General features: G+C 40.8%; 1 protein-coding gene across 2 annotated transcripts in view; it reads right to left on the bottom strand.

The window, feature by feature from the left end:
• Window positions 1–18,003, bottom strand: part of LOC110340306 (A disintegrin and metallopeptidase domain 3-like) — a 53,540-nt gene extending 35,537 nt beyond the window's left edge. For both annotated transcript variants that reach the window (XM_040731967.1, XM_040731966.1), the window contains exons 1-9: window positions 17,924–18,003; window positions 16,046–16,122; window positions 15,017–15,191; window positions 13,064–13,129; window positions 10,125–10,196; window positions 9,740–9,906; window positions 8,647–8,728; window positions 6,052–6,188; window positions 4,374–4,560 (exon numbers count right to left, since the gene is read on the bottom strand). In XM_040731967.1, the coding sequence (XP_040587901.1) occupies window positions 4,374–4,560; window positions 6,052–6,188; window positions 8,647–8,728; window positions 9,740–9,906; window positions 10,125–10,196; window positions 13,064–13,129; window positions 15,017–15,191; window positions 16,046–16,122; window positions 17,924–17,980 (1,020 nt within the window). In that variant the 5' untranslated portion in view covers window positions 17,981–18,003. The remainder of the gene's footprint in view (window positions 1–4,373; window positions 4,561–6,051; window positions 6,189–8,646; window positions 8,729–9,739; window positions 9,907–10,124; window positions 10,197–13,063; window positions 13,130–15,016; window positions 15,192–16,045; window positions 16,123–17,923) is intronic.
• Between the last annotated feature and the right edge of the window lie 6 nt (window positions 18,004–18,009).

Below are 18,009 nucleotides of genomic sequence, written 5' to 3'. Positions count from 1 at the left end.
TTAGCCCATGACAATCCCGATAGCCATAAAGCCTTATTACAGATGATTCTAAGGGTGGGGCTACTCCAAAGACGGGCAACCTGTGGGGAAGACCCTCTCCCACCTAAGACAGGGGTTCAAGGTCCCCCAAAGACGGGCCAGGGAGGGTGACCCTACTTGACCTAAGCCAGGAGTGCCTCATTTAAAAATAAAAAGGGGTAAATTGTGGGGACACCAGACCTTGAGCAGAAACCCACTTCCCCTTTGGCCTGGGAGCAGGCAGCTGTGTAATGTTTACTGAAAACAATTAAGTGCTAAAGCTCTTGATAGGGCTCAGATAAGGGCTTACTCACTGAAATACCATGCCTTTCACATCCACTATGGCTAGATGCCTCTTCCTGTTTCCCTGTGGTGTCTCCCCGATTCTGGGGCTGGAGATTAAACCACCAGCCAGGCGGGTGAGAAGTCTGGAAAAAATGGTATGTAGATGAATGGCAGAAGTCCTTAAAAAGGGAAGCTCCTTTTTCTTAGAGAGACTTCTCCTGAGAGCTCTCTCCTAAGCGGACTGGGGTCACCTAAGCTGACTTGGGAAGCATAAAGTTTTCTTAAAGCAACCGACCGGTCTCTGTGTCATCTATCCCGACCACCTCGCTACATTCTCGGATGCAGGCCGCACAGCAGGAGCGACAATACTCAACACAATTCCTCTAAAATCAAGAACAAGCAAGGCTGTCCACTCTCTCCATACCTTTTCAATATTGTACTTGAAGTTCTAGCCAGAGCCATATAACAACAAAAGGAGATAAGGGCATACAAATTGGAAAGGAAGAGGTCAAACTTTCACTATTTGCAGATGATATGAGAGTTCACATAAATGACACAAGAACTCTACCAGGGAACACTTACATCTGATCAACACCTTCATCAAAGTGGCAGGCTACAAGATCAACTCAAGAAAATCAGTAGCCCTACTATATACAGATGATAAAAGGGCTAAGAAAGAAATCAGAAAAACATCACCATTTACAATTGCCACAAACAACATAAAATACCTTGGGGTAATGGTAACCAAACAAGTAAAAGACCTGTATCCCAAGAACTTTGAGTCTTTAAAGAAAGAAATTAAAGAAGCCCTCAGAAAATGGAAGGATCTCCCATGCTCTTGGATAGGTAGGATCAATGTAGTAAAAATGGCAATCCTGCCAAAGCAATCTACACATTCAATGCAATTCCCCATTAAAATGCCAGCACAATTCTTCCCAGACCTTGACAGAACAATTATCAATTTTGTATGGAAAAACAAAAGACCCAGGATAGGCAAAACAACCTTACTCAACAATGCAACATTTGGAGACACCACCATCACCAACCACAACCTTTATTATAGAGCTGTAGTCCTGAAAACAGTTTGGTATTGGCACAAAAATAGACATGTAGACCAATGGAATCGAACTGAACACCCTGATATTAACCCATACATGTATGAACATCTGATCTTCAACAAAGAAGCTAAAAATATACAATGGAAAAAAGAAAGCATCTTCAACAATTGGTGCTGGCGTAACTGGAAGCTGGCATGTAGAAGAATGCAAATAGATCCATGTCTATCACTATGCACAAAACTTAAGTCCAAATGGATCAAAGACCTCAACATAAATCCAGCATCAGTGAATCTCTTAGAAGAGAAAGTGGGTGGTACCCTTGAATGAATTGGTACAGGAGACAGCTTCCTGAATATAACACCAGTAGCACAGACAGTGAGATCAACAATTAATACATGGAACCTCATGAAACTGAGAAGCTTCTGTAAGGCAAAGGACACAGTCAGCAAGACAAAAAGGCAGCCCACAGAATGGGAAAAGATATTCACTAACCCCACATCTGACACAGGACTGATCTGCAAAATTTACAAGGAATGCACGAAGCAAGTCTTCAAAAAACCAAAGGATCCAGTTAAAAATTGGGCTACAGAACTAAATAGAGAATTCTCAATAGAGAAGTCTAAAATGGCTGAGAGACACTTGAGAAAGTGCTCAACATCCTTAGCCATCTGGGAAATAGAAATTAAATACAACTTTGAGATACCATCTAACTCTTGTCAGAATGGCTAAAATCAAAAACACCAACGACAATTTATGCTGGAGAGGTTGTGGTGAAAGGGAAACACTCCTCCATTGCTGGTGGGAGTGCCAACTCGTACAGTATGGAGATTCCTCAGAAATATGGGAAAAAAACCTACCACAAGACCCAGCAACTCCACTCTTAGGTGTATATCCAAAAGATGCCCATCATACAACAAGGACATCTGTTCCACTATGTTCACAGCACCATTATTTGTAATAGCCAGAACTTGCAAGCAACCTAGATGCCCCTCAACTGAAGAGTGGATACAGAAAATGTGGTACACTTACACAATGGAGTACTATTCAGCAGAAAAAAACAATGGAATCCTGAAATTTGCAGGCAAATGGATGGCACTAGAAGAAACCATCCTGAGTGAGGTAACGCGGTCACAAAAAGAGAAACATGGCATGTACTCTCTCATATATGGAATTTAGACATAGATCTGGGGAGTGCCAGCCTACAATCCCATGGCCAGATAGTCTGGAAAACAGAACCTTCATTCAGTGGCTAATGGAAGCAGAGGCAGACTCATATGGCTAAGCACTGAACTGAACTCAAGAAATCTAGTGACAGAGAGGGAGGACTGATGAGCAAAGGGGTTAAGACTGGGCTGGTTTAAACCCCAGAAATAGCTGACCTGACAAGGGTTAGCTCTTGAATCCCAGACTGATGCCTGGGAATCCAGCATGGGACTGATCAAGACCCCCTGAATGTGGGTGTCAGTGAGGAGGCCTAGGCAATCTATTGAGCCTTGGGTAGTAGATCAGTATTTACCCCGGGTGTACAAATGGACTTTGGACTCCCATCCAACAATGTGAGATGCACTCTCACCCTGAACTCTTGGGGGAGGGTCTAGGCCCTGCCCTGGATGAAATGACAGACTATGGACACCCCCATGGAGGGCCTCACCCTGCCGTGGGAAGTGAAGGGTTATTGGGAGGGTTGGTGGAAGGCACGGGAGGAGGGGAGGCAAAGGCAGATGGACCTGGAATTGACATGCGAAGGAAGCAACCTTGTTTGTAATTTAAATTTAAAAATAAAAAAATAAAAAAAATTATTTAAAAATATGCTATTTTCAAAGTTCTCTAATATATACATATGAGTTTATACCACACAGAGGGATAATGCCTCTTTTGGATGTCATACGTTATCACATAAAAAGTCCAGTTAGCAGGTGTGGAGTAACCCCATTGAGTTGTTGGGCAAAGGATCTTATAGCATCTAACACACACACACACACACACACACACACACACACACACACACACACGAAAAAAATACAGGACATTGCCACTGCTCTAAATTATCCAATAGAAACTGATGGAAGGACTCAGTTTCTGTAGACATTGAATACTTTGATCACAAGACATGGAGGAACCCAGCCTGACTCCTACCTACTGGCTAGCTTTCATAAGGCACTATTCAGGCTACTGAAGAATGAATAGCCTGTGAAACTTGAGAGCTAAAACATTGGGCTTAATGAGAAACACAAGGTGGCATGAACATTTTAAGGGTAACCAGCTACTTTCTGATTGATGCTAATGCCTGATGTTGTAATTTCCTCCTATCAAGCCCTCCCATGTAGTCCTCTTGCTGTCTCATCTTCGTAGCCTCTTTTCCCATTAATCGTTATTATATGCATATATTATATACATTACTTGTTATTATATTCATATATGTTTATACATACATATTCTTAAATATCACCAGCCCAGTCTATGGAATGTTACTTGCATGTATGTTGTCAGGGCTGGACGTAGATATTGTATAATCAACTGTTCCTCAAGGGAGATCATTTCTCCCCCTCAACATTCCTTAGATATAGGCAGGTTTTATGTAGGGCTGAGGCCTCGTGGGCTTTCCCCCCTTTTGCTTTAACATGTTCATTGGTGCCTTCCTCATTCAGCAAATGTGTGAAGAGCCATGTTGGTGAGCCTTTATGCACACAACTCCTATATCACTAGGAGACACAATCTCAAAGCAAACTCCCTGGTACTCTGGCTCCTACAATCTTTCTACCCTCTCATTCACAATGTCCCCTGAACCTTAGGTGTGGTAGTGTTCCATAAATGTAGCCATTGTGACTGGCCCCAACAACTCTGCACATTGACTGATGGTGAGGGAATCTACACCCAAAGACAAGCATTTCATGTTCTACACATCTTCAATGCCTGTTTTAAAATGATGCTCTCCCCTTTTCCATTACATATGCAAGAGTGTATGTGATACATAGATCAAGTGTTGGGATGAACCACGACAGTCTCACTAACCTCTGGAGGGCCACAATCACACTCCTCTGGTGACTCCAAGTGGTGATTGCCACAATGTGAATGTTGGGGCAGAGCGACAACCTCTGGCTCTGGCTCCTTCCTGAGGCAGTCTAGGGCAGGCTGTGAAGCCAGCTGTTTGAATGCATCCATGCTGCAGCTGCTAAAAACCTTGATGCCCTGCGAACGTCTAAAAATAAATTATTATCCCTCAGATAAAAGGAACGCAACAGTTATTCAAGTAACATAACGTGTACGGTTCCCCGAATATTCACATTACAGGAAGAGAGAGAGTCACCTCTGCTTTTAATGCTGGCCAGTTAAAACAAAAGCAGTGCTGTTTCTATTGTAATTTCTTAGGATCAATATACAGAAAGTGGAGGGAGGTAGAGCGCTCCAGGCCTCAGCTTCAGGGCACACACGAAAACACTGCAACAGTTTCAACAGAGTTAACAATACCAGAAGCTCGATGCAGGTCTGAGAGTAGGATTGCTACCATACCCACCTGCCATATAGTGAAGAGGGTATTTCCCCTAGTTTTTCCTACTTTTTCCTCTCTAGTGCTTGAAAGCCTCTGGGGAGACCAAGACTGATGCTTCTGGTTGGACGTAGTTTTGCATGTGGCTTCCATAGTCTCCTTCATTCATCACACAGGCTCCTCCTCCCTTGGGAAGATTCCATGTCCTTCAGCAACCCCCAACCTACCCCCTGTGCCGTAGCTTCTCTCTTCACCTCACGACTTCTCTCAACACCATCTGACCATAATTTCAATTCTGTCCCATGGCTGAAGGTTTGTGCATTCTAGAGCACTTGTCCTTGAGGTCCAAGTTAAAATGCAGTGTATTTTAACGGATTTCTTGGAAAGACTAACAGACAACTAATAGGAAGCCAGATGCAACAAATGAAACCGTTCAGAATATTTCAATCTTTAGTAGTGCACTGTGATAGCCAAGAGCCTGCCTATGAGTGACTCTTCAATGGCTTTACTTTGCAGTGTTAACAAATCCCTATGGATGGTCATGAGTACACTCTTCTCCCTCAGAGACTGTGTCTGATCTCCATGTGGGGCATCGCACACATTCTGCAGGATACATTTCATTATCCATGCTGTGTTAACTAACTGCGTAACACTTAGCTTATTATGAAATCTCCCAGTCTGCAAAGATCTCGGCTTCTGCCCTCCACCTCTCTCTCATCCCCTTATTCTTTCCCTGAATCTGACTCTTTAGCCAGGCTGCCCTTCGCTTTGTTGCCCCAGGCCCTACAATGTTCTTCCTTATAGTCTCAGTAGCATCTAAGTTGTTTTGGAACCTTTTATCTCCCTCTGCCCCAATGTACACAGCCAAATCTCCTTATCCACGGGTCTGCTGAGCCCTGGAGCCTTCTCTGTTTAGCATTGATGCATTTCTTCCATAGAGGCATATTGACAATACTGACAAAAGAGCCCATAAGTCAACACTCACTCCATATACGAGCAGCTGACTGGATGCTGGCTGTAAAGAACTGGCAAGCATGTTTTCAGTAATACCCTGAGCTCGTTCTGTTCTGCGTGCTTTAAATATTGTGCATGCATTCATTTAAGCTGTTGCTAGTCGGTGATACTTGGTCAAAGTGTAAGTCAGGACACACTGCAAGTATTTCCTAAGCGTCTACAGAGACCTGACCTGGAGATGCCCCTTACATTGCTGAAGGGTTCATGATGCAGGTGCTTCCGGGACAGAAGCAGTTGTAGACATCGTCATACGTTAACCCCAGGTTAATCCCAAGCAGCTGTGACAGGACAGCAGCAAAGCCCTCCACGGTTAAGGTCTTTGGATGCTAGGCAGAGAAAAGGAACAGAATTAGTGTGTCAGTCCTGTTTCTCCTCCCCCTCTTCCTCCTCGTCCTCCTCCTTCTCTTCCTCCTCCTCCTCCTCCTCCTTCTCTTCCTCCTCCTCCTCCTCCTCTGCCTCATCTTCCTCCTCCTCCTTCTCCTCTTCCTCCTCCTCTGCCTCTTCTTCCTCCTCCTCCTCCTCTTCCTCTCTTGCTCCTCCTACTTCTTCCTGTTTGGTTTCTCAGGCTTTATTTGGCAATGGTACCTAAATTACAACGCAAATTCAAGAAACTGGACCAAAAAAACTCTTAAGACTGTAAAATGCAAAAGAAAATGAGCAAATTGTGATATTCGTTTTTAAGCAAAATCTTTTAAGCCAAATGGAGCTGACATATAGGAAAATAAAGTTGCTGTGAAAAAACTTGCATTTGTCTGTAGGTCTGGTTAATCTATGGGGCCTCTAGCAGTGCATCAGTATTTATCCCTAGTACAGGAATGGACATTGGGAGCCCAGTCCAAAAAGTGGTATATTCTCTCAGCCTAGACACACAGCAGAGGGTGTAGGCCCTGCTCCAAATGATATGACAGGCTTTGAAGATCCCTCATGGAAGGCCTCACCCTCCCTGGGGAGCAGAATGGGGATGGGATAGGTGGTTGGTGAGGGGGGCAGGGCAGGAAGAGAGGGAGAGGGTACTGGGATTGACATGTAAAACAGGTCTGTTTCTGATTTAAATGGAAAAAAATGAAAAGAAAGCTTGCATTTCTTGCATATTATTGAATAGAATTCAAAAAAAGCATAAAAACATCTAGGGAAGAAGAATAATCTTAGTGACGATTTTTTTGAGATGATAATTAGGAAAAATTTACACCATGAAGATTTAATTGGTAATCAATTTATACTTTAGAAATTGAAGAAATTTTTTAATTTAAATAAAATTTTATTATAACAGAATTAAATTTAGTATTTTGGCCAAGTGCAATGGTAAACAACAAAATCTATGAAATATACATGCAATGAAAGAGATCAAAATCACCAAAAATTAATAACACACACAACAGTGATTTAGTACAGGAGGGGTTAAAACATGTAGAATCTATACAGCGTATACACAGCATAGATTTGAAGGAAGACAGGAAAATAATCTATATGATAGCAAAATGATAGCAAAAGTGGAAGCATGAAATCTTTTCCTACCACAAACTGTTTTGAATACGAATGAATTAAAAATCCCCCCAATAAAGGTGTAGGTTATCAGGGTAGACAGCCACATGAAAAAAGCATTCACATATTTTTATGTTTACTATATCTACAAACTAGCTGAAAACAAAGTCAAGACCTAAGTGAGAAGGTCACAACTACTGAGGAGAAGATAACAGGAAAGATTCAGGGTGTGGTCTCTACCACACCCCAGAAGGATGGGAGTAAAGGCAAAGATGAGCAAAGAAACTTCTGCCACTGTCTTAAACATCCCTGTTTCAATGTCATGATAAAACCAAAGTGAAGATAAACACACACAGGAATTGAAAAAAATTTATAGACTCCACGTCTGACAAATGGATTAATATCCATAATGTAGAGAATGTCCACAACCCAACAACAAAGCAATAAATCACTTAAAAAATAAGTCAAATACTTGAATAACTATTTCTCTGGTAATATGTGCCAAAGTCTATCAAGTATATGAACTGGTATGGCATCATTTGACATGGCAGAGACACAATCAAAAGCAATGAGAAGATGTAGCATCATGCATATTAGCCTCTCTCTACTAACTAAAAGAAAACAAAGTAACTTTGAGTGACTATGCAGCTAATTATATGTTGGCAAGAGGATTATAGACTGGTATAGCCTCTTTCAAAGCAAATATTACATCCCACAAAAATATTAGTAACAAGACAGATCCATAATTCAGCAATCTGACCTCTGAACAGACAACTAAAGAGGTATCTGCCCTATTGTGTGCCTTGAAACATGGTGAAGAACAAGAGCATGGGAATAAAGGAAGCATCTGTGGAATGGACAGATATATTAATTCAGTCATTAAAAAGGAAATCTTGCATGCATTGTGGGATAGGTAGAACTTTAAGTACATTGCATTGCTTGCAATAACTCTGTCCCAGAAAGACATACTGAACCATCCCACTTACATGTAGACCCCAAAGTTGTTATGACAGTAGAAACAGAACATGAGATGGCATCACCTGGGACATAGGAATGTCTGCTTGATTGATACAGAGATTCATTTTTAAAGATAAACTTATCTTGAGACTTACTTTACAATAAAGTGAATACAGTTACCATCACAGAACTGGTTGGAATCCCAACTTCAGGGTGTTTTCCCTAACCAGACCAACTCTTTTATAAGTTATAACATTAAAAGTCTAAAAAAATACTATTATAAAAAAGTATGCAAATACATTCCTAGTCTTTTCATTCAAGGGACAGGGACAACAGAAGGCATACCAGAGCGATTCCTGCTGTAAACTTTGGGTTGCAGGCCATCCCGTGATATGTCGCTCCCACATAATCAGGGTAATCCTTATACCTAAATTGAAATTTTATGTCAATGCACTTGTTCCAAAATGTTACTAGAAAGGACATTTAAGCAGTGGATTCCTGTAAGTTCTGTATCGTTAAAACATGGTATTCAGCGTGCAATATGCTTCATGCTACCAGCCATTGATTGATTAGTGAAAGCACAAATTGTATGTCCTCCTTGCTTGATAGGTATTTAAGTTAAAATGATGCTTAGGATTCTATGATACCCAATCCAAAACCTAGAAGTGCCTAGTATTTCCATAACCTGTCCCACAGGATCCCCATCACTGGATGTTATATTGACTATAAACTCTAAAGGCCAGTGTTACCTATTATCAAGCTGTTCACATATTGGACAAATCTTAAAACTGTATACAGTGTTGAACCAGAGGAGAGGGAGAAAGAAAGAGAGGTACAACAAGAAAAAAAGCGGTAGTATGCAGAAATTAGCCAATTAGTTTTGCTTTCAAATACCCAACCCTGGCTTTGAACCTAAAAGGAGGCAAGAGACGACATGTAGTTCCTTTTAAATCGCTTGAGATCTTCGTGAGTGAACATCTCCTATTTTCATATAAAATGATTGAGTGAGGAATGATGAAACATACATGAAGACTCTCAAAGCATGCACAGCAAGTAGCTAACAGCTACATGTCAGGTCACTATAGAAACTGGAGAGTAGACAAAGGTGCAGGGAAGTGACCGGTCCAGTTCAGTTATTAACCATTTTAACCAGCAACATGCAACATGGGTAATTACTGTATTCATAGCATTAACATCATGGTGTGAACATTTCCCAGTGAGTCTTTATAAACACAGACGTCCACATTCATCCTGCTGCTTTTCATACCCCCACCCTAGTGCTGAGGTAGAATGGGGTGATGGGTTCTGGGGAACAACATTTGAATACGTGATCAGATCTTTACATTTTGCTTATGCTGGCACAGCTACACGCACAGGACTTTGACAGTTGCCTTTGAACGGTTAGGCAAGTCCCCATCGGTGTAGATAAAGTACTTACAGGAGTAAATACGTGATAACCCTGCCTCTTTCAGATGGCTGGCTCTGTTTCCACAACCGAAACCTTTGCAGAACTTCATCAGCAACCCCATTTGTTTCAATCTTGTTTTGATCTGACCAGATCTCTAGAGAGGTTAACATCACAGTCATCTGCAGCTGGGAAAACATCTGAAAGGACAACTCTCTTCAGTTTCAGTGGCCAGTCTTCCTGCCCTGTCTGTAAATGCTGAGGTTCCATTCACCTTATTGCTCAGAGGAGATAACCCAACTCATGGGTCAAACTGCAGGGAGGAGTACACACTTCCTAAAGACACGTGGCTAATCACAGAAACCATGTCAGTGGGTTAGCATTATTCTCTTACTTCAACCACAGCAGAAGTACTCACCGTGTTAATGAGACCAAAGATATGAACAACTTTCTGAATTGCAACTCCCATCTCGGAGCCCATATGGTCAAACTGAAAGACAAGTTTGTGTCTTGATTACCACTATAACTGATCAAACAATCACTCTTTAATAGTTTCAAATACACAAGTTAAAATAATGCAGTACTCAATTGAAGACGCAAAGTGAAAATGTGTTAAAATTGGTTGTCAGTTAATCCTCTGTGTTTGTAATCTTTCCTAGTTACTGTCTTTCCTGTGGTTTACACATAACCCAGGGTCTTAATGATTGAGACTATTAAAAGGGATAGCTGTAATTAACTTCCTCCTAGGGGCACAGAAATTAAGATTGGATGTATCAAAGTTCCAGAGCACATAACTTATAAGGACAAAATTCAGGCATCTGTAACTGACTCACGATGACCTCATTCCCTTCTCTATCATGAAGGCTTCATTGCAATTAAAGAAACTCAGGATGTATGCCAGCTGGTGGGAAACTACCAGAGTATACCTGAGTTTAAGGAAATGATAGTCATAATACTATCTGAAAATATTGTTTATGATTGTGTGTTAATTACATTTATAATTTACATGATCCTTTTTAGTAGCAAGCCAATTAATAGTAGACACATAGAGGTTTGAGACACCAAGTCAAACATTAGCTATAATGTGCGTACATAGAAACTTGTCTGTAGTACGGACAGACTATACATAAATATAAAACACGGTCTTTCTAACACCAACTTTGTGAATACTGGGCAGAGGAGAATGCCCATCCATACAGAGACAGGAAATGCTGCTGTGCTGTTGTTCAAAAACCCAAAACTGTTGGACAGGTTAAAATGTTCACATCTGGGAGGCCCAGACAACGTCAGATGAGAAAGAGTTGCAGACTCTTCCACAAGCCCAGGAGGAAGTTGGCAATGCACACCTGGTGATGGTGCTTAACCGGACGCAGACGACGTCATACAACCCGTGACGCTGCTTGATTGCAGCACGTGGGACAGACACAGAGGCCCACTAATGCACAACGTGCAGGGATGGAGACACCCAATTCCAAATGGGATATCTCCATCGAATCTCTGTCCTGGGGGCTAGAGGAGCAGGGAGACTGTCAGAGCCAGAGGTGATGGGGACACCAGGGAAACAAGGCCTTCTCAACACAGCAGGATCCAACACACATGAGCTCACAGAGACTGAGGCAGCATGCACAGGGTCTGCAAGGACCTGCACCAGATGGGACCCAGTGCTAAGAGGAGCAGAGGGCACAAGTCCCCATCCCCAAAGCTGTCTCCAAGTGATAATGGCTTGCAAATGATAACATAGGTTTCGCCAAGGGAGTCTCACTCTTAGGGGCAGGTAGGCCCCAAGCCCAGCAATAGATGGAGAGCACAAAAAGAACCCAGGGGCATCTTTAGAGGTTCCTCATCTCATAATAGATCAGGGCATTATTCCTTTTCTTTTTTTAACAACAAAAGTCCTTTAGATATATTATGGCTTCCAGTTTGGGGTTTTTATGGAATTCCTGTATGTGCAACCTTTGTGTTTCTGGATCTATATGTGTTTCATGTTGGATTTACTTTTGTTAGGCTTTTAAACTTCTGTTTTGTTCTATTCTGATTCTTTTGGTATTGCTTTATCTTATTTTATTTTATAATTATTCTTTAGATGCCTGTTTGTCTTCTTAGAAGAAACTGAAAAGGTGTGGATTTGGATGGGAGGGGAGTTGGGAGGCTCTTGCAGGAGTTGGGGAAGGAGAAACTGTAATCAAACTGTATTGTAAGAAAAGTATATTTTCAATGAGAGGAAAATAGAACCTGGAGAGTTAAATAAAATAATTTATTCTGTACACTATGGCACATGTAAATATTAGCTAAGGTAAAATCAAAATGACTGGTTAAGTGATGTGGTACAATGAATCCATGCCATGAGACTAAGTGACTCAGTGAACCATGGGCTTAATACTAGGAACCAGAGAATGGTGAGCTGACCAAACAGTCAGTACTGGACAGGAAATGAGATTCCCAGAGGGGAAGAAAGGCAGTGTACAAATACTGTTTGGGGAGGATAGTGCAAAGTAACTAGAGTGCTAAGGAACTACCTTTTCATCTGTAAATCATGCGGCTCCCACTCAAGAAGCCAGCTAGCTGTGACACAGAAAATAAGCTCAGGAAGTAAATATTTGAAAATGCAATCCAATTTTACACTTAATGTACTAACTTCCAGTATAATGGAAATGAGATCTAGTCTCAATAAAAATCGAGGTGCACCTGCTAGTCTCTCTGCAAAAGTAAGATGGGAGATTGTGTAGTAGAACCTGTTCATGCAGTTATATGGCTTTACTACAATCCCCTCACACCAGCATAAGGACAACTGATATGATTGGCACATTATTTTGAGCAGAGAGAAAGAAATGATTATCTTTTGAGACAAGAATTTCCTGGGTTGTTGGAAATTCAACCTCTCTGCCTGCCCATCCTAAGTGTTGGAATTACTGGCACATGTCATCATGACTGACACTTGAACAGAGTAAATACATTTGTATAAAACAGTGAAAAGCAGACTGGAAAGATAGCTCAGCAATTAAGAGCACTTACTGCCCTTCTAGAGCACCTGAATTCAATCCCCCAAATTCACAGGGCCACTCACAGCCATCTGTAACTCCAGTTCCATGGCATCTGCCTCCCTCTTCTGGACTCTGAGAGTACTGCATGCACATAGTACACAGACCTACACAAGGCAGGCAAAACACTGCACACATTGAAGAATGATAACATGAAAACAGGAAGGAAGGAAGGAAGGAAGGAAGGAAGGAAGGAAGGAAGGAAGGAAGGAAGGAAGGAAGGAAGGAAGGAAGGAAGGATTAGTTTAAGTTATATATACACAATCCTTACTCAATCTCACTACAAAACCAAGACCTCAGGAAGACAGGTCAGTCCTACCATGGCTTTATCCATAACAATCTTGACATAAAGGGTCCTCTTCATTAGTGACACATCTGAAGTTTTCTGTGAAACAAACAAACAAACAAAAAACCATCAACATAATAAAACCTCAATCAGGTAACCACATGTCTGTTAAGAGTCCTGGTTTAGTACTGTTTACCATAATTATTTCACTAACAGGGATGACAGATATAATCTCTAATGTTGGGATTCTTTAAATGCTCTACAGACAGTTTGACTGCAAAGAAACTGTTTGATATCATAAGGCAAACAAGGATAACCTTGCTTTAGTTTGATTCCTTTTTTCTTCCTTTGTTGGACTTTGTTGAATGTCTTCAATTGAAGATAAGGCATGTAGAGAATCATTTATTATGTATTTTTAAAATGAAATATGTTTGCCTCTTTATATCTCATTACTGATTTGGTTTCTGGCTTCTTGAACATATTTTTTGTAACAAGGCTATTTATTTCAAAACTTAATGTTTAATAGCATGAAATGTGCATATATATATATATGTATATATATATATATATATATATATATATAGAGAGAGAGAGAGAGAGAGAGAGAGAGAGAGAGAGAGTTGGTTTCTGAGATGATAGAAGCCAGTTGGTCCAGTGTCTGGTGAGGAATCCAGAAACCTGGAACTCGCAGGCCAGGAGCTCACAGCTGGAGACCCAGAAGGACATGACATTGAGGTTCTAGTTGAATCCAAAGACGACTGTTTGTGAGAGTGGGTTTTCTGTTCAGCCTTCAACTGATTTGACCAGGGCTCCTCATGTGATGGAGTACAACTTTGCTATTCAGTTTATGACTATCAGCTTTATGGATTTCTGTGTAAATTTGTTGGCCTTTACTCAAATACACACTTTCAACAAATTAAATAAAAACAAGGTAAGGGAACAGTGAAGGGTAGTTTGTCATTAATTAGATTCAAGCTTCATTCACCATTGATTTTTTTGGTTAATTCTGTTTTATATAGTAAGGATGTATATCTAGAAATTAACTTGTTCGGGCCACTGGTGATCAACCATGACGGTGAGCAACATTGTAACAGGAGATGTGAGGATACATACCAACAATCATTTTGGAAGAGTGCCTGCTATTGGCTGACATTATTTATAAGAAAGGTTAATTTTTCTATATTCCTCAAATTAATTTACTGATCAAAGGGAAAATATTAAGTAGAAGCTGATATAATTGCATAAAGCATGCACTTTCCATCTAAACCAATATATATTTACATATTCTGTCAGAGACAGAGTGAAAGCACCGTGCAGAACGAGAGCAGAGCATCCCGCAGCACCTTCTGACTGGAGAAAATTATATTTTGGTTCATTCCTATTTTACATTTTTCCTTACACACACATTTATTTAGCATTTTAATAGATTAGCTTGACATTAATAATTTAATTTAGAAAGTAATAAATGTAAAATAAGCAAAATATGAAATCATATTAATAGAAAAAATTGTAATATAACCATGACTGGATTATTTTTCCTTAAAAAAATCTAGACATTAATGACTATTCATTTATGGCAAGGAATATGACAGAAAATACATCATAATTCTGGTTATTGTTATGAGTCATTTTATTTTCAAAGTTTGTAGCAAAGCAATGCTTTTTTACAAAGCAAATAAATTGACAAAGAAAATACAAAGTATCAATAGGTAAATCCAGGACTGATTATGTTCATGGAATGCAAGTCCACACAAATAGCAACTACACGTACCTATACAAACTACCCACACAATAACCATACAAACTATTGTGACAAGTATTGATGATTTTTAAAATTATGTCTACTTGTTCTTTTCTTAAAGACTATCTGAGGAAACCAATGATAGCTTAAAATAATTACCATCATACAACAGTTTCACTTTGTTTTCCCAATGCACCCAGTCTCAAAATTTCAATGTAAATAGCCCAGATGAAGGACCAACTCACCTCTGGTTTTACAAGAATTCGGTAGGACTGACTTTCATGATGGGGATTTAAATTTTCTTTTAAGGGGGAATAATCAATTTTATTATTCTTTATTTGATAAATCATGTGTTCAAATGTAGCTGAAGACTCTAGTGGCTCAATTCCATAAGTGATGTTCTCTAACTGCAACAAGCCCCTAAACATATAAAGAAAATGAAGCACAATTACTATAGGCTTCCTGCTGACAAATCACACTCAAAGTATCCTCTATAAATTCTATCTATTAAGTTTCAAACCCAATGTTATTCCGGTTAGTATTCAGGCATCTATACCTGCCTGTCCTTGGGGTTCTGACAGGACACGCCCTCAGCTGTAGTCACTAAGAGCACCACCTGTGCACATTCACTATGTTCCCTTTTAAAAGGGCCCTGTCCACCTCCCATCCTTCTCTGTTTCTCCCCCTCTCTATGTTCCTCTCTCTCTTTCCTCTCTCTTTCTCTCTCTGTGTTCCTCTGTCTCTCTCTCCTACTCTTTCTGCCCCTCTATCCTCTTTCCTCTCTTCTCTCTCCTGCTCCTCCTTTCTCCAGATGCCTGTCTCCCCCTCTCCCTTTCCCTTTGTATAATCCCTTTCCCAAAAAAACAAACAAACAAACAAACAAAAAAAATCTTTGCTTGAACCGTGTCTCATAGTATCTTTCTGTCAGGTACTTTTCTTAAATTACAACAATACCTATCTTCCCTCCGTTATGGCACTTAAGAAAAATTGTGGTCTGATGTGGCTAGAAAATGGGAATTCTCTCCCTGCTCATGGGTGGTTTCTCTGCTTAGGGTTTATGATGGTAAAATGCAAAGAAGCCTAAAAAAATGTACATGGAAGGACAAGACAGGGAGCTGGGAATAAAGGAGGTATATAAACACAGCCACCACAGTCTACAGCTCTGTATTCTTCCTTTTTATTTTTCCTTTTCCTGTTGTTTTTTTTGGGGGGGCCTCATTCTGTGAAAACTAAAGTTTGACAAACAATCTTAGTTCACACTTCCAGAGTGGTACCTGAGACCTGAACAAGTGCTGAGGGTCACAGTTGATGCTGGGATCTCGGCAACGTGTCCTTGATAAAAGCAATGACCCTAAGAAGGAACAGAAGGAATGTCATAACTGATGCCCACAGGAAGCCCCCGGGGTCATGCAAGCTTCCTGACAATGACAAATTTCCAGTTCAGCCATTGCTTTTATGTGTCCACGTCCAGTGTCCTTCCCGTCTCCCGCACATACTTCCTCGGCACCTTACTGTGCTTCCCTCATCATTATTTTCCTCTCTGAAATATGGTTGCTATGACTTTAAGTTTTACAACTACTTATCCTATTTATCGGTATCTTTACCTTTTTAGCAGGATTGCGGAAGAGTATAGATTAGACACACTAGCTTATGATTTATAACATTTGGCTGGGTTCAATGATGAACATTTGCAGTCAATGTTTCTGAGTCAAGAAAGAAGGGATCTTTGAAATATTTGATCATTTATCTTGCATGCCTGTGTGCAGCTGTCACAGTGGACAAACAGAGGTCACTTTACTCCTTCTACCATGTGGGACCCGGGGATGGAACTCGGATCATCAAGTTTTGCAGGAGTCACTTTGCACGAGGGCAGCAATTAACAAAAGGAAAATCAGAGAAAATCCTGTCTGTCCCAGGAGCCTCACAGAATCCATGCATTGAACCATACCATGTGGGTCTGTGGCATACCCGCTACATCCACACTGGAGCCAGCAAAGAGGCTGACTCTCTGTGTTTTTGACAGTGCCATACTGTTTTTATTTCTGTAGATCTATAGTATGACTTGAAATCTTGCATGGCAATACCTCCAGAAGGTTCTGTTGTTTGTTTGTTTTATAGTTGTTTAGTAGTTTTCATTCATTGCAAACAATATGATATACCCATGTGGAAATACCACACACACTAGGCCCTGTTAATGGGTACAATTGATAAATGTTCATCAAAATTAATGGTAAAATGCAGAAGTCTAGTAACATCCCCTTCTGCTTGTGGTATGCAAGGTTACTAAAAGGTCTTGAGCCTCAGGGTTGTTTTGAATCCCTTATGAGCTAGCCCACTGTTCCCATCAGAGAAGCTATGGGTGCTACCTCACTTCCCCTGACCCACTCATCTGCCTCTGGAGTCTCCTCTCATTTCCCACCATCTCCTCCACTGTTCGGGACCTGTGAGACAACATTTCCAAACTTTTAGTGTGCCTGACCCCTCAACCTGCCTTTTCTTTTCCATCTCAAACACCTGATGACTTCAGATGCAGTTTAATTGTAATTTCAGATAAGCAATTTCGGGGTCCCAGGGTTCCAGGGCGGTGATTTTATTCAGTGTGCTTTCCGGCAGTTTACACGGTGTTTTGGGATTTGGGATCTATTTGGTCAACAGCACCATAGATTCGAAAGTGTTTCTTTGTCTTTTCAACTGCAGCACCTTACACATATTTTGTAAATATCGAATCCCATTTGCTTGTGATAACCACAAACCTGGAATTCCAGCACTCAAGAGTGCAGGCAGGAGGACTGTGATTTTGCCACCAGCCCAGGCTCCTTCACCATACCTTGTCATCGCCACAGTTGGAGAGAAGGGGCAGGACGAAGGTTGGAGGTGGGAAAGGGAAGGGGTCAAGTGACAGAATAATACTTTAGTTAAAAATAAATGTAAAATGCAAAAACCAACTTCTAAAGGTAACATAATATGAATCCATACATGTGTAGGAACATATGTAAGCTATATATAAATGTATGTGTGACTATTTCTACATTAAAAAGTATGTATACATAAGGGGAAAACACCACTACACACACACACACACACTCACACACACACACACACACACACACACACACACACGCAAAGTCTACACAGCAGAAGTCTAAGCCTACCTTTGCTACAGGAGATTCTGTTTGCAATGTTCCTGATGTGGTATACGAATATGCCATAAAATGTGGATGTAAAAATGACCTATTTC

This window comes from Mesocricetus auratus, unplaced genomic scaffold (genome assembly GCF_017639785.1).
Source record: "Mesocricetus auratus isolate SY011 unplaced genomic scaffold, BCM_Maur_2.0 Super-Scaffold_100026, whole genome shotgun sequence".
Classification (NCBI taxonomy): domain Eukaryota; kingdom Metazoa; phylum Chordata; class Mammalia; order Rodentia; family Cricetidae; genus Mesocricetus; species Mesocricetus auratus.
This window is presented reverse-complemented; position numbering and strand designations above follow the sequence as displayed.